Source organism: Meriones unguiculatus, chromosome 10 (genome assembly GCF_030254825.1).
Source record: "Meriones unguiculatus strain TT.TT164.6M chromosome 10, Bangor_MerUng_6.1, whole genome shotgun sequence".
NCBI lineage: Eukaryota > Metazoa > Chordata > Mammalia > Rodentia > Muridae > Meriones > Meriones unguiculatus.
Genome location: NC_083358.1, coordinates 1,558,677 through 1,573,236, shown reverse-complemented (window position 1 = coordinate 1,573,236; position 14,560 = coordinate 1,558,677). Strand labels below are relative to the sequence as shown.

The 14,560-nt window shown below is 49.7% G+C and overlaps 2 protein-coding genes across 23 annotated transcripts in view; one reads left to right on the top strand and one right to left on the bottom strand.

Annotated features, from left to right (window-relative positions):
- Positions 1-14,560, top strand: part of Pard3 (par-3 family cell polarity regulator) — a 506,727-nt gene that overhangs the window by 337,860 nt on the left and 154,307 nt on the right. For 10 of the 13 annotated variants that reach the window (XM_060391770.1, XM_060391771.1, XM_060391768.1 and 7 more), the window contains one exon: positions 214-445. In XM_060391770.1, the coding sequence (XP_060247753.1) occupies positions 214-445 (232 nt within the window). Of the gene's footprint in view, positions 1-213; positions 446-5,877; positions 6,217-14,560 lie in introns of those variants that run through there. The other 3 variants (XM_060391774.1, XM_060391776.1, XM_060391775.1) reach the window with 1 other exon arrangement.
- On the bottom strand, positions 5,432-13,413 carry LOC110557955 (uncharacterized). 10 transcript variants are annotated; one of them, XR_009594467.1, is made up of 4 exons: positions 12,273-13,413; positions 10,641-11,562; positions 9,351-9,468; positions 5,432-7,409 (listed from the first exon to the last, which is right to left on the bottom strand). XR_009594467.1 is itself a non-coding variant. In XM_060391779.1 (3 exons), the coding sequence occupies exons 1-3, from the start codon at positions 12,747-12,749 to the stop codon at positions 7,403-7,405; spliced, it is 789 nt and encodes a 262-aa protein (XP_060247762.1). In that variant the 5' UTR covers positions 12,750-13,413; the 3' UTR covers positions 5,432-7,402. The 10 variants fall into 10 exon arrangements, 2 of the variants coding, with proteins under 2 accessions (XP_060247762.1, XP_021508300.1); XR_009594465.1 differs by lacking the exon at positions 5,432-7,409 and having other exon boundaries at positions 7,416-9,468; positions 10,641-10,879; positions 11,333-11,562; XR_009594468.1 differs by lacking the exon at positions 9,351-9,468.

The following is a 14,560-nucleotide window of genomic DNA, read 5'->3' as shown; positions in this document are numbered from 1 at the left end:
TTCTCCCCAGCCCCAGGGCCCCGTCACCTGCAGGATGACCTGTGCGCCATAGCACCTGTCATGCTTCCCTGAGCTTCTGCACGTGGTCCCCATCAGAGGAGGGTCCCTTTGCTGTAGACTCTGGGGAAGGGAGGTCCCACGGACAACTTGGTGTCCTTGTTCTGTTGCCGTGACTCACTGCATACCTCATCTTCTTTTCTCCCCCCTTTCAAGTGGAAGAAGACACAGAGGAAAGCTCAAGATCGGGAAGGGAGTCTGTGTCCACATCCAGCGACCAACCTTCTTACTCCCTGGATAGACAGATGAACGGAAACCCGGAGAAAAGGGACAAGACAGATAGGAAGAAAGACAAACCTGGAAAAGAGAAGAAGAAAGACCGAGAGAAGGAGAAGGATAAACTGAAAGCCAAGAAGGGAATGCTGAAAGGCTTGGGGGACATGTTCAGGTAAGGGGTCAAAAACTGCAGGACAGTCCTGGGGAGTCTTGAGTTGATGCAACCCAAGAAATGCCTGCTCGGGCGATGTGATGTGCAAATACACTGGGTGCCACAGCAGAGGCCCAGCTGCTATCGCCAGCACGTTGGTGTGTGCGTTCATATATGCGGCCCGTGACCGCAGGCGTGCGAGGTTAACGAAGAGCGTACCTTTGAGGTAAAACCTAAATTCTGTCTCCTCTCTGCCCTTAGCTGCCAAATCTTTATTTTCTTAACAATTTAGGTGTGGTTATTTTGAGCTATTTTAGCCGCCTTCATTGTGCTGTCTAGCCAAACACACAACAGTGGTGAGGAAGCACAGGCGCTTTCTTCTTCCCACTGCCTGCAAAAGGCCCATGGAGAAAAAGGCCTATTAAAGTGGTGTTTGTTCTTTTTGTGTGGGAACAATGCTTCATTATTTAAATTTAACACGGTGCTCAAGTTAGTTATAACATTTAAAGGCTCATTAATAACAAGTCTAATAAAAAATGTTACAGATAGAGCTTCAATTAAGCTATGTTGATTAATTTAATACGTATTACTTCAGTCTGTGAGGGTTTCATTAAATGTAGTCCCTGGCTGTTTCTTGACAGTTGGTTTTGTCCCTAAATTATACACCACGGTTATTTAGCATATCTTTTCTAACAAATAGCTGCTATACAACAAAAAGGCCAGACTCTTCAGAATTTGCACCAAAATCCCTGTCAATGTTCATCTTGGGTGATATCATAAGATTCAGGTATCTAATGTTAAATAAGGAAGCGATGACTGCAATGTTTAAAGTTGAAAATGCACTACGCACACAGCTTCTGGCTTTTCACAATAGTTATCCTGCATTGAGCCCCTTACCTGTATTTTGTCTTTAGTTCTAAAAGGTGAATGAGTTGTTGGTCTCCTGGAATTTCTTGTATTTCAGCCCTAGCGCTGACCCCAACCTGAAGGCTGCAGAGCATCTTCCATAGCCTTCACAGCAGTGTAGCCTGGGCTGTCTGATGGGTGAAGCCTGGGGAAGAATGAAAGTAGAGACTTGCATTGACTCTTGTTGGCCTGTCGGCAGCCTCAGCTTCAACGTATAGACTATCTGTGTGCCTTCCACCCCTTCGGAACCTTGGCATCCTCGTAGTTTTTCCTGTTAATATGCTGCTCTCCTGACTGTTTTCTTCCTGATGATCTTTCTTCATTATGTTGCATATTGAGTGCCCATACATATTTATAGGATGAAATCGTTCTAACTGCTCCTAGATTCCAGCTCCTGTGATACCTTAGGAAGCAGAGGGTTCATTCCGCCTTTGCCAAGTGGCAGCTCATGAGCTGGCACCCACACAATACGCAGTAATGAGGCTGCCACCTATCAGTAACATCTTGAGGATCTGCAGGGCTGTCTTCCTCAGTTAGACAAGGAGAGGTGGAAGAGGCCCGCCCCTGCCCACAGCTCTTGCTGAAGTCTTAGGAATAACTACCCGTGTGTTCCTGTTCCTCCATCACCAGCTTTCACCGGATAGGTTCAGGGATCTGTACTTAATGGGAAATAACAAATGACGTTCCCGCTTCAAAGGGCTACCTTAATTATAAATGTTCTTTGTCTGCAGCTGGCAGCTCCAGGGGTAGGCTTTCTTCTGAGGGTGAGTGGAGAGGAATCCGGGCCCCGAGAAACAGCTTTCTCTGCTGAGTACCCTAGCAAGCACTGTGTGAAGTGTCATCTCCTTCTGAACCCACAGACTTGCTTGAAGTGAGAGCCAGCTTTGAGACAAAGCAGTTGGCCCGTTTGGAAATTCAAAAGCCTGCAACTTATGAATATCAAATTCTGTGTGGGGGAACTAAAGGTTTTAATTTTGTTTTGGAAAATTGACTTCACATTCTCCCAGTATTTAAGAATGGCTAGAAAGACAGTCCTAGGCCCTTAAAGGAAGACAGTCCTAGGCCCTTAAACTCCCATGGGCACCTGGAACTGGCTGCTTGTGGAGTTAGCCACACTGCAAAAACAGTTAAATACAAACATTATTTAAAACAAATTATATTTAAAAATCAAAGGTAACAAGTACTCAAAGTTTATCACTTCCAGTTATCATGTTGTGTATGATCTCTGCTTCTGAGATTGACTGGCGGTAGGCATGTCTGCATACTGGGTTCCTCAGGCACGGCGCTGCCTGGCTGTGGGCAGCCATATCACACACCTCTAAATCAGCCATCTTGAGAGGATAGCCTAGGGAAGCCAGGGAATCTCACAAGGCAGAGCTGGTCTCACTCTACTCCTCTGGGTAGGATTGTAGCATCTTCTCTGCCTGGATGTGGATGAGTTCTGAGTCTACACTGCTGCTTCAGCCCTTTCCTGTTGAAGCTTGTCTGACACACTTCCTTACAAATGAGTTGAGCATAATTTTTAAACATAAAACAGGCTCTCTTTCCCTCCCTCCCTCCCTCCTCCTCCCTCCCTTTCCCTCCTCTTCTTCCTCTGTATGTGTATGCTCGTGTGCTCTTTATGTTTCCTTCCCACTACTATTAGAATTTGTGGAACCTTATTAGAGTTTCCCAAGATTTTACTAATTCCTTGCAAAGACTGATTTTTATGTGTTGTGTTTTTATCTGCATGTGTGCCGTGTGTGTACTGGTGTTCATGGAGGCCAGAGAGGGCTCCTGAATCCTCTAGAAGTGTGGAGTATGGAAAGTGTGGAGCCACCATGTGGGTGTCAAACCCCAGGTCCCCTGCAAGAGCAACAAGTGCTGTAACCACTGGACCGTAAGTTGGACAGACGGTCCAGTGGTTACAGCACTTGTTTTCAGTAGCCTTCTGTGCCTGATGAAGTAAGGATTTGAGACCAATCAACCCTCTGGTTCTTTGGTATTCCCCATCCCCCAGACCCCCTAAACTCCTTATTGACTGTAGCAAAATCTTGAAATGAGCTTCTTCCTTTCTCTTTGATCTTCGAGGGAGACAAGGGATGCGATGCCCTTAACAGTGGGTGCTCTTCCAAAGAGCAGGTGAGTCTAGGACTATCTTCCTGGTGTCTGCAGAGGCTCAGAGGTTTGAAGGGGGACTGGGGCACAGTGCCGCTGTTGTCTCTCTTTGGCGGTTCATATAACAAAATGAGAAGGCTAAGGGGACAGGAACGTTAGGGGCTGGGAGGCTAGGTTAACACAGAGGTCAGAGGGCCGCCTCGTGACAGTTGTCAGCTTTCCTGCTTGAGGCCCTCCACCACATGTGCCCAGCCATCTGGCCCTGGAGACTTCCCTGTCCCTGCTTCCCATCTTGTCTTATGTGCACTAGGATTAAGTCTGCATACCACTGTATTTCCGCTTCACATGGGGTCTGGGGCCTGGACTCTGGTCCCTATGCTGTGTAACAGACTGTAGTCACTAAGGATTAAGACTGCATGCCACTGCATTTGGCTTCACGTGGAGTCTGGGGTCTGGACTCTGCTCCTTGGGCATGTATAACAAACCATACTCACAATGCTATCCCCCACTCAGGAGTCCAGCATTTTACTTGATGGAGCTACAGAGAAGTTGTTTTGTTTAATTAATGAAATAGTAAGTTTTCCTTCACAAGGAGGCTCATAGCTCTCTTCTGTCCATGTTTGCACACAGGCACACATGTCGTCTTCCTGCTCGGTGAGCTATCTGATGGCTTTTTAATGTATTTATTTTAGGTGTGTGGGAATTCTGCCTGCATGCAGATACCTGCGCCACATGCTTGCCTATGATTGCTGGGCTTGAGCCCAGGTCCTCTAGAGGAGCAGCTCTTAAGTGCTGAGACACTCTCCAGCCCTAGGTTTTGATTGAATGTAATGTGGTCAGACATAGGGGCTGTAATCCAGGCGTAGTGGTACACGCCTTTCATCTCAGCCCTTGAGAGGCAGAGGCAGGCGGATCTCTGTGAGTTTGAGGCCAGTCTCATCTACATAGTCCCAGGAGAGCCAGGGCCATGTAGGAGACCCTGTCTCAAAAACAAACTATCAGAGGAACGCTGTGTAGAAAGCTACTTGACAGCAGCTCTTCATCCACTGTGTGTCCCGGCCCTATAGCTTCCTATTTCTCATGTTGAAGCGTCACAAATATGCTTTAACTGTGGACAGATAGCTCCAGGAACAACTGTGTGGATCATGTGAATCCCTGTGCAGTTTGTCAGGTACGGAGTGTGTCAGTCATGAAAGCTAACTGTCTTGTGCTAGGTTTAAGTCGCCAGTTTAAATCGATGAAGAGTCCCGTGCCTTGTGTTTAACTCCTCGTATTCATGCCCCCGTCTTTGGCATAGCAGCAGCCCCCTGCCTCAGTTCAGAAGCATTTGTGAGAGCCCTGAGCAGGTGAAAGGGATCCCTGAGTATGTTCGTCCTCGGCACAAAGTGCCAAAGCCAGGAAAAGCTTGAGATTCAGAAGCAATATTGGATCGTGATATTCCAGACTATGAACCGTGTCTGAGAACTCTGCTGCTTTGTGTGTGTCCACCACAGAAAGGGGGGAAGGAGGTACATGAGTCCATGAACCGTTAGCGGTGGCAGCAGCACTTGGAACCGTGTTTTGGCCTTGCTTCCATCTCGACAATGATATTAGCAACAAGGTGGTGCAATCATGTTTTACAGATACTGATGAGCAAAGGGTGTGTTGCCCTTTTGTCAGTGTGATCTCGCGCCTGGGTCTCTCGCTGGAAGCAGGGGCTTGCTGTTTCAGCCACACCAGCTCTCCCTCCTCAGCCCTGGGTTATCGGCTTGTGCGGGCAAGCCCAGCTGTTTATGTAGCTGCTGAGCTTACATGGAAGGAGTGTTACCCATTGACACATGTTCTGTTTCTTTTGTAAGACACTCTCTTGTCATGAGGCCTGAATTGGCCTTGAACTTGCAACTCTGCCTCCTGCTTCTGCCCTTCCAGTGCTGGGATGGCAGGGGGGCACCATCATGCCCAGCTGAGACCTAACCGTGACCATCTATCCCTGTGGGAAAGAAGAGCAAAAGTCACGCTTCAGTCTTACCTTAAATTTGATTTATTTTGTATGTGTGAGTGGGCACGCATGCAGTGGCACATATGTGGAGGTTCTCTCCATTTGTGTCCTGGGTGTGTACTGAGCTCAGGAAGGCTGGCAGCAGGCACCTTTGCTCACTGGGCTATCTCGCTACTGCTGCTAGCTTGCTAAAACGGACTCCTCTGGTGACAACAGCCACCTGGAAGTGGTGACGCGGCCTGGCGTGGGTCTGAGAGAAAACAGAGGTGACCGGCCTTGTTCCTGGGTGACATCAGACACACTGCCAGAGCGCGCTCTTCGGAAAACCGTGACTCAGGATGACAGGGCGGTCAGGTCCCAAACCTCACTGCAGGGGTGTAGATGACCCGCCTCGGGCCGTTGGGGGAGAGGCAAGTGTGTGGCAGCCCCTCACCGGGCTTACTAACCTTGTCTGTACGTGTTTCTCACCCAGCCTAGCCAAGCTGAAGCCGGAGAAGAGATGAGCGGCACGCCAGAGCCAAACTGTTGAGCAGCCCAGCTGCACGATGGTTTTTCCAGGCGTGGGGGCTGGGCTGGGCTCTGCCCGGGTGCCTGCCTCCTGTGCGCAGGGCCCCAGCATGCTGTACACCAGGTGTGCTGGCCCACGCCTGCAGTCCCAGCACTTGGGGCGTGGAGGCAGGAGGCTCGGAAGTTCAAGGTCACCCTCCACTACATAGTGAGCTTGAGGCCAGCCTGGGATACAGGAAATGTGTCTCAAAGAAGTTTTGCTTTTTGTGTTTTTAATCCAAACAATAAATTTACTTTCAATGAATTCTTAGTGGCTGTTGATGTTATGTTTATGCCATGAGTCTGGATGACTTAGTGGTTTCTATTTTAATCAGCTTGGAACTTTCGATATTGATTTCATGCTTTGCGGTTTAAATTGTTTCAGAAGTCAAGGGTGTGGGTTTTCTTTTTTCTTCCCTCATTTGTTTTTTTGTTTTAATTATCCCCTGTTCTTAGTGGATGAGCAGAACCCTGTGGTCCTAGGAATCATGAGCAGATATGTTTCAGTCATGGCTTCTGAGATGAAATGCAGTAACAGGGCTCCAGGTTGGCCTCTCAATAGATTGGCAATGGGGGGAACCCTGGACCGTGTTGGGAGGCAGGACTGGGTTAAGGAATAAGAATTACAGACTTCTCCCTAACTGGAATGAAATGGAGGTTGCAAAGATGAGGAACCAAAAGGTTGGGGCTGAAGCGGCCTCTTGGGAAGGAACAGTCCCTTAGGTTACAGGATCCAAACAGAGAAGCAGTTAAGACCTAAGTCCTAAAGTGGCAAAATTGGCAGCTTCTCCCAGTGCTTCGGAGTAGCCCCCTTGTCCATAGGACTGCAAGCTGGAAAAGGGAAGGCTCATCCAGGACTGTTTCTAGGAAGAGCTGCTGGGCCAGTGCTGTGTGTCCATGCGGTGGACCTCAACTTCCTGTATGGCGAGAGCGGCTGCCCTGTGAGACTCTGTCGCTCTCCATCCCTCCACTGTTCCTGCTCCTGGAAGTCTCGGCTACACACATGCTTGTTTCCCAAGGGTGACAGAACTGTGTGTCCTGAGGAGGGAGGAGCCTGAAGATGGAAGGCCTTCAGTGAGGGCTGGTCTGCAGTCAGTTCAGGTGGGAAAGGCTCCTCTCTGCCTCTGTGGGAGTATACAGCCCCCAACTCACCCAGGAAGCCCCTCACCTGGACCTTAAGGAGGCAGCGAGTGCAGGTCTTTTGCCATTGAAAAACCAGCAGTGCCTGGAGTTTTGGGGCACAGGCCTAACCGCCATGCAGATCAGTTTCACGTTGATGAAATTAGATGGTGGACTGTGCATTCTTGTAGAGATTTAAGGACTGCAGTTAAATCATACACAATCAGGCTGGGGTGTCGCTTGTTGGTGCAGCCTAACACGCGGAAGCCCTGGGTCCAGTCCCTGGTGCTTCATAACGGAGGCATGGTAGTACATGCCTGTAATCCCAGGGCTCAGGTGCTGTGGGCAGGAAAAGCAGAAGTTTAAGGTCAGCTTCGCCTCCATGGTGAGCTCAAAGCCAGCCTGGGATACATGAGACCTTGTCTCAAAAAGATAAAAAACAAAAAAACAGAAAATAAATTTGCAAAAACTACGTCTATAGACAAAACACAGAGTGATGCATTGAAATGGAAAGAAAGAACTAAAATAGAGACATTTTTTTGCTGTAGTTTTTTTCTTATTTGTTTTTATTGTTACTGTGACAGAGAATAACCTTCTTTTATAATTGCTCACGCCTGGGAGGTTTCCTTGAACTAAGCTCTGGATCTAGAAATCTCAAGGGTGAGTTAGCATGTGCTGCTTTGAATTCAAACCAGAAGAGGGTTTCCTGTTGCTTAGCCCTGGAAGGCAAGTGTCAGGCTGACCTGTTAGCAATGATAAGCTCAGTCTTTGGACGTGTATTTTCCAAGTGTCCTTCTCATTAAAACGTTTAAGCGGGGTCCTCTAACGCCCGCCATGCGGATGCCTGCATGTAGAGGTGGCACGGGGCTGGCCCTGCTATTCTCCGCACATCTGTAGTGAATATAGCATGTCCGCCTGAGGAGGGGGACACCTGCCTCATCGTCTCCATAGAGCAAACCATTTCTTTAAAAGGATTTTTTTTTGACAGTTCTGAGATGCTAAGTCAATTTCAATCCAAGATGCTGTAGAAAATGGAATCTTTCGTGCAATTGACGTGAAAATTGAAGGCTAGTGACTGTTCACTTTCTAATAATGCAAGGGTAAATAAATGCTATCACATCACGTACTGGGAGACAGGCTTTGCGGCTTTCGAATCGGCGTGGTGCTTTTATCTATGCCATTGGAGGCCCTGTATCTTTTACATTTAATGTGATAGATCAAGTAGACCTTATTCCAAAATGTGTTTTTATCAAGCCGTGAATTAGTATATAAAGTAATTGTTTTGTCCTCTCAAAGGACTTTTAAGGAAGTGTCTAGAAGCCTGATGTCCTACCTGATGTCCTACATAACTAAGCAGTATATGGCTTTCTTCTGATGTGTGTTTAATAACAGCCCATTTAGAAACAAAAAGATGAATTTCCCATCCTAGTTAAATAGCTGTGAGACCTGCTCTTGGCCTTCAGGCTTGTTTGGTTTTGTTCTGGGTCCTGTTTCAGTAGGGGGTGGTTGTCTTGGGGCCGCTCTGGTCCTTGTTGGCCTGCTCCGGAGCTCACTAATGGTTCTTTCTCCAACCCTTGCATCTTTCCTGGCTGATTACCTACACTGTCCTGAATCCTACTAGTGTCCTCCATCGTGGAAAAACTTCCCCGGCTACTCCTCACCTTCCAACTCCCTGCTCCTTTTTTCCTTCTCTTCACAGCAAACTCTCTGCTGTCTCCATTTTTGCACACACCCCTTCCAGTCTTATGTAGACCAGGCTAGACTCCAATTTCCCGTGTAGCCACGAAAGACCTTGAATATCTGATCTTCCTGTCTCCACCTCCCGAGCTCTGGGATGATGGCTGTGTACCGCCTCCTTTATGTGTTGCTGAGGGTGGAACCCAGAGCCATGTGCATGTCAGACCTCCTCCTGAATGAACCAGGGTGATCTAACTCCCCGTTTTCCCTGGAACCCTTTCACTAAGTCTCCATGCCCCCTCTCTGCCAAGCCAGCCCACAGTCTCCATTCTGTAGCTTCCATGGCTGTTCTTGCTCTCCCTAGCCTACGCTGAGCCCACCTGCTCGTGGCCTGCTCTGTTCGCTTCCTTTCTCACCCCATGTCATCATCTAGTTCTCCAGTCCTGGGGTCTGCAGGACCTTCCCTTCTCCTCTGTCCATATTGTTTTCTTCCTTGTCTGTTGCCCGAGCATTCGCTGCCCTTGTTGCCCTCTGTTGCCACAGAAGGTCGCCTGTCAGTGGTCAGAGTCAGAAATGGAGGCTGTGAGCAGTCTGGGGGCCAACCTTTGGGGTTGCCTGGAGAGTGGGCGTGGAGGGTCTTAGTATTTGTGATCTTTCCGCCCGTGTCTGCAGCCGGTGTGCTTCCTGGTTTGGACAGAGTTGTCTGGTATGCCCATGGCAGCTGGAAGGCAGAAGCTGAGTGAGTCCCTCTTCTGTTCAGCACCCCATGGCTTTCCACACCACCCAGTTCCCAGTGAAAACCTCCGTCACAGTCCCCGGCCTGTGATGGCGGCCTGGTTTCCTCCTTTACATCCCTGACTGTCAGCTGTTTGCTGGCTTTCTGTTCTGTGACATCACCTAGCCATCTGAACCTGTCCTTTCTATCCCTCTGACTGGAATATCCCAAGAGTTCACACACACACACACACACACACACACACACACACACACACACACTCTCTATGGCTTCACTCTTGGATCTATGGTCTTTTTGCTTTTCAGGGTGGTGGATTCAGAACTGGAAACTGCACTCTCTGCTACAATGACAATTCCTGCCACACTTCTTCTTAATATCTTTTCTCCTTTGCACTGAGTTACCTGTGAGTGTCTTTTTCCTTGGGTTAAAGCTGAGAGTGGCACAAAATGTTGGTGCTTTGCTGTACCCTTGGCTGACTGGTGCACCATCAGTGCCTAGGAATTCTAACAGAAGCTAACTGCGGATAACCTCGTGCTTGACTCTGTGCCTAAGGCCTCTTCCAGACTTCAGGCTAGCTCCACCTGGATCTCTGGGACTGTTAAGAGCTCCTGGCCATAACATCAGCTCAGAGCAGCCATCAAACATCAGTCCAGAAGCCAGTATAAACAGACCCCTGGTTCCTGGGCCATTAACTCTAAGTGGAATTTTACACCTCAACCATAAAGGGTAGCCTTCTAGGCAGGACATCACAGAACTGGGAGCTGGCAGAATCGGTCACCAGCATCAGAATACCAAAGCACATCCCACCGAGTGGGATGGCCCGCCCTCCCTGCTGCATTCCTGAGCTGGTCTGTGTGACTAGGCACTCCTGGCCCCAGAACCATGGCTTTGGGAGCACCTCCCTTTGGCTGGCTTTCCAGAATTCCCTCCGCCCTGTCTCCCTTTCGCTGGCCAGTGTTCCTAGCTACTTTCTCTGCCCTTCTCCCTCACCACATGGTCAGCTTCTTCGAATGGAGTCAGTGGCAGCAGTGTTGAGCAAACCAGACCTGTTTAGTGAGTAAGCAGCAGACAGGTGGTCAGACACTCCTGTCTGCAGGACCCGTGAGCGCGGTGGCGATGCCAGCACCCCCTTCGGAAGACCAGGCCACTGTCTTTACCTGTCTTGCATGTATACGTCCTGGCACCGAGCAGACAGCCCACAGGGCACTCTTCCCAAGCTCTGCAGGTGTACCACATTGTGATAGACGGGTTCTCCAGTGCGGCAGCCTTGCACAGGTGTGCTAGCCATGCTTGTGCCCACCCGTTGGGCTGTTCACAGCTCCCTGGGTCTGAGGGTTGTGTGCTCTAGAGCTGAACGATTCAAGCATGATACTCCGCCTGCCACGTGAGGGTCTTCCTAAGATTCAGAGTGTCAGGGTTCAGGAGATGGGGCAGGACCCCCCCTTGAAGAAGCCAGAACCCTTGCTCTTCTCGGAGGGTGAGCAGCCATTGAGGCATGTGTCGGCCTCAGGCCTCTCACACCCGCACGCATACGTGCCTCAACAACGTGCTCTGGGCTGTCTCCTGCTGGAACCTGGACTGCACATGCTGCTGCCGTGTGAGCACAGCTGGCGCCCAGCCCCCTCCTGCACTCAGCGTCTTGGGGGTGTGTTTTGACGGGGTGGCGACAGCCACACCTCCTTAGTCTCTCCCCATATTTATAATACCTATATTGTAATTAACTGCTTCCACCCCACGTTCCCCGTCTCTCCTTGTGTGACTATTTTCAGTCTTTGAAACAGAAAACTCTGGGGATGCAGGGACGTGCCTGTGTGGGCCCACACTGTGTAGCTTGAGCCTGAGGGTGTACCTGCAGACCCTTGCTACAGGAGTGAAGGCAGGAGGGTTGGAAATGCAAGCTTGTCCTTGTGAGCCCTGTGGAGACCTTCTCTCAGGAAGAGAGAGACTGCTTTATCGGGGTCTGCAGAGTAAACAGGAGGTGGAGACGGGCTGAGCTGGATGTAGGTACTCCTTCTTGCTGTATCCCTTCCACTCCTCATTTCACTGTTTGCTGCCGTCGTCACTGCTGGGTCCCCGTTTCTGGTTTTGGGGAGCACAAGCAGGCCATGACTTTTATAGGAAAAGCATTCCTTGGCAGCCTGCTGCGGCTGGCTTTTGGCAGTCGCCATGGCTGTAGCTGGTGCCCATCTGCAGAGAACATTGTTCTCCCTCACCCGCTCAGCCCTCACCATAACCCGGGACGGCACTCATTTTAGCTGTAGTTTATGGTCAGACTAACAAGACTCAGGGAAGTGACTTAACCTGTCAGCTCACACTGTGGTATGGGGTTAGTGTACACGGAAATCCGGCCTTCTACCCTGCAGCCGAATCCTGGAGCCAGGTGCCAGGCTGGCCACCTTTCTGTCTCCTTCGGAGACCATGCTGCCGGACCTGTGCATGGGCCTCAGCCACTGTGAAATCCACCCAACGCCACACTGTTACTGTGTGTGCTGCCAAAAGCACCCATTCCTGTTGCCGGCTCTGAGATACAAAAGTTTGTGCCCGTTGGTCCTGACTGCTGAATGTCGTTTCTGCACTGTTGTTCTCTGTGTGCCTCCCAGTTGGTTGGTTTTCTGCCCACACATTCTTTCTTTCCTTCTCACCCCCTTCCTTTGTAGCAGGGCCTGGGCTAGAACCCGCGGCTTCCCGCTTGTTAGGCAAGCACTCTGCTGCTTGGCTGCACTCCCCCAGCCCCTCCTCCACAATCTCAATGATCTTGTTACCGAACACACGCTGCCATCTGTACATACCTCCTCTCCTAGCATGGTGCCGAGGCCCTCACCAACGCAGGTATGTTGAGGATAGTCCCCAGTGCTCTGCCTCCAGGCGCACGCCCGTGTTGGCCCCCCATTCCTTACGTGCGCCTTCCTGCGCCTCAGACAGCCCTCCGCCTCTGCCCTCGCTCTGTTGAGGCAGGCGTGCAGCCATCCAGGCTGCTCCGAGCTGTCTGCACCTCCTCCTCCCAGGCTAATTCTACCTTGGCTGTCTCTGCTCTGCCCACCTGATGCTGAGTGTGCAAAACTGCATGGTGTTCCTCCCAGGCTGTGCTCCTGCCGAGATGCTGGCCTCAGCACGTCTCCTGCCCTGGCTCTCTCTGCAATCCTTAAGCCTGGCCTCGGGGGTCCAGGGCTGTGGCTCAGTGCTGGAGCGTTTTCCCAGCATGTGCGGTGAGGTCCTGATTCTGTGTCCAGCCATCGTCCATGCATGCGGCAGCAGCTCTTAACCATTTCCCGTCCTTGTAACCGCCATGAACCACATCTCAAGGTGAACTTTTAAACCTCAACAATTTCACTTTTTTTTTTAATTCAAAAGGAAAAAAGAAAAGTAGTTTTAGGTCCAGTTCAGGAATGGCCTTGCACCTGGCAGGCAGGCACTCTCCCACTGGACCGTGTGTCCCAAAGCCTTCTTCCTGTTCGTAATAACAAAGATGATGTCGTCTGTCCCTCTCAGCGTTGATTCTCACGCAGTTGCTTATAAGAAAACCACCACGGGTGCCGAGTGGACTGGAATTGTCCTGCTCATCTTTGCTGTTAGTTTGAGGCAGGACTCCTGGAGCCCAGCTGGTCTGAAACTCACTGTGTAGCCTTGGACTTGGAACTTTCGAGCCTTCAGACTCCGCCTCCTGAGTTCTGAGGTTATAGGTGTGAACCAGCTACCACACCCAGTTCTGTTCAGAGCTGACAATCAGCCCAGGACTCCACCCTGCCAGGGAAGCCCCTCGCCAGCTCACACACAGTCTCCTGTGGTGTTCACCTGGGCATCTGCAGCGCGTGGAGTACAGTGGCAAAGCAGAGATTGTCTTGTGTGAGGGCCCCTGGCTGAGCTGTCCTGGCCACTCTGGAGAAAGGTTGATTACTCTCTGGTCAGGCTTGGGTTGGCACGACCTCCCCAGGGGTGTGGGCCTGCAAACTGGCAGCCAAACCACTGAGTCATCCGGAGGTGCTGCTGACTTCCAGGTTAAAGATTAACTTTTACTGCTCCACTGTAACTGGTCAGTCCCTGCTGAAGTTACCCCCAGTGAGGAAGTTGGTGTGGCCTGACTCAGCACTGTCCCCAAGTTCCTGGTACTAAATCTCGGTGCCTCACACGGGAGCCTGCTGCTGAAAAGAAAGCCTTCGTCTCTCTCCACAGCCAAGCTCCACTTCTACCCCACTTGTTAGCTGAACTCTTAGAGATTAACACAGGAGATAGACACATCCACATAAAATCTGGCCCTCCTTAAAAAAGTCACTATGCAGCAAAAGAAATGCTAAGCGAATGTCCTTGTACTGTTGAGCATCTTTCGGATATATGCCCAGGAATGGCATACAGCTGGATTTTGAGGTAGTGCTATTTCTCATTTTCTGAGAAAGAGCCAGATTGATTTCCAAAGTGGTTGTGCAAATTTACATTCCCACCAGGAATGGGGGAGGGTTCCCCTTTCTCCATATCCTCTTCAGCATGTGTTGTCACTTGAGTTTTTGATCTTGGCCATTCTGATGGGTGTAAGGTGAAATCTCAGGGTCATTTTGATTTCCATTTCCCAAATGACTAAGGATGTTGAACATTTAAGTGTTTCTCTGCCATTTGATATCCCTCTGTTGAGAATTCTCTGTTTAGCTCTGTACGCCATTTTTTAATTGGATTACTTGATTTGTTGATGTTTAACAACTTGAGTTCTTTATATATTCTGGATATTAGCCCTCTGTTTGATACAGGGTTGGTGAAAATCCTTTCCAAGTCTTTAGGCTGTTATGTTCTTAACAGCTTTATTCCTAATAGCCAGAATCTAGAAATAACCTTGATGTCTATCAACTGAAGAACAGATACAGAAATTGTGGGTCATTCACACAGTGGAATACTACTCAGCAATTAAATACAAGGAAATCATGAAATTTGCAGGCAAATGGATGGAACTAGAAAAGATCATCCTGAGTGGCATAGCTCAGAAGCAGAAAGACACACATGGTATATGCTCACTTGTAAGTGAATAGTAGCCATATAATATAGGATAACCATACTAAAATCTATAGTCCTAAAGAAGCTAAACAACAAGGAG

Bases quoted from the DNA above. Each gene is read 5' to 3' on its own strand.
- LOC110557955 (XM_060391779.1), bottom strand. From the start codon at position 12,749: ATGGTTAAGAGCTGCTGCCGCATGCATGGACGATGGCTGGACACAGAA. The intron at 9,469-12,272 runs GTATGTACAGAT...TCTGCCTTCCAG, and splicing joins GCACCATGCTAGGAGAGGAG to CTGCCATGGGCATACCAGAC.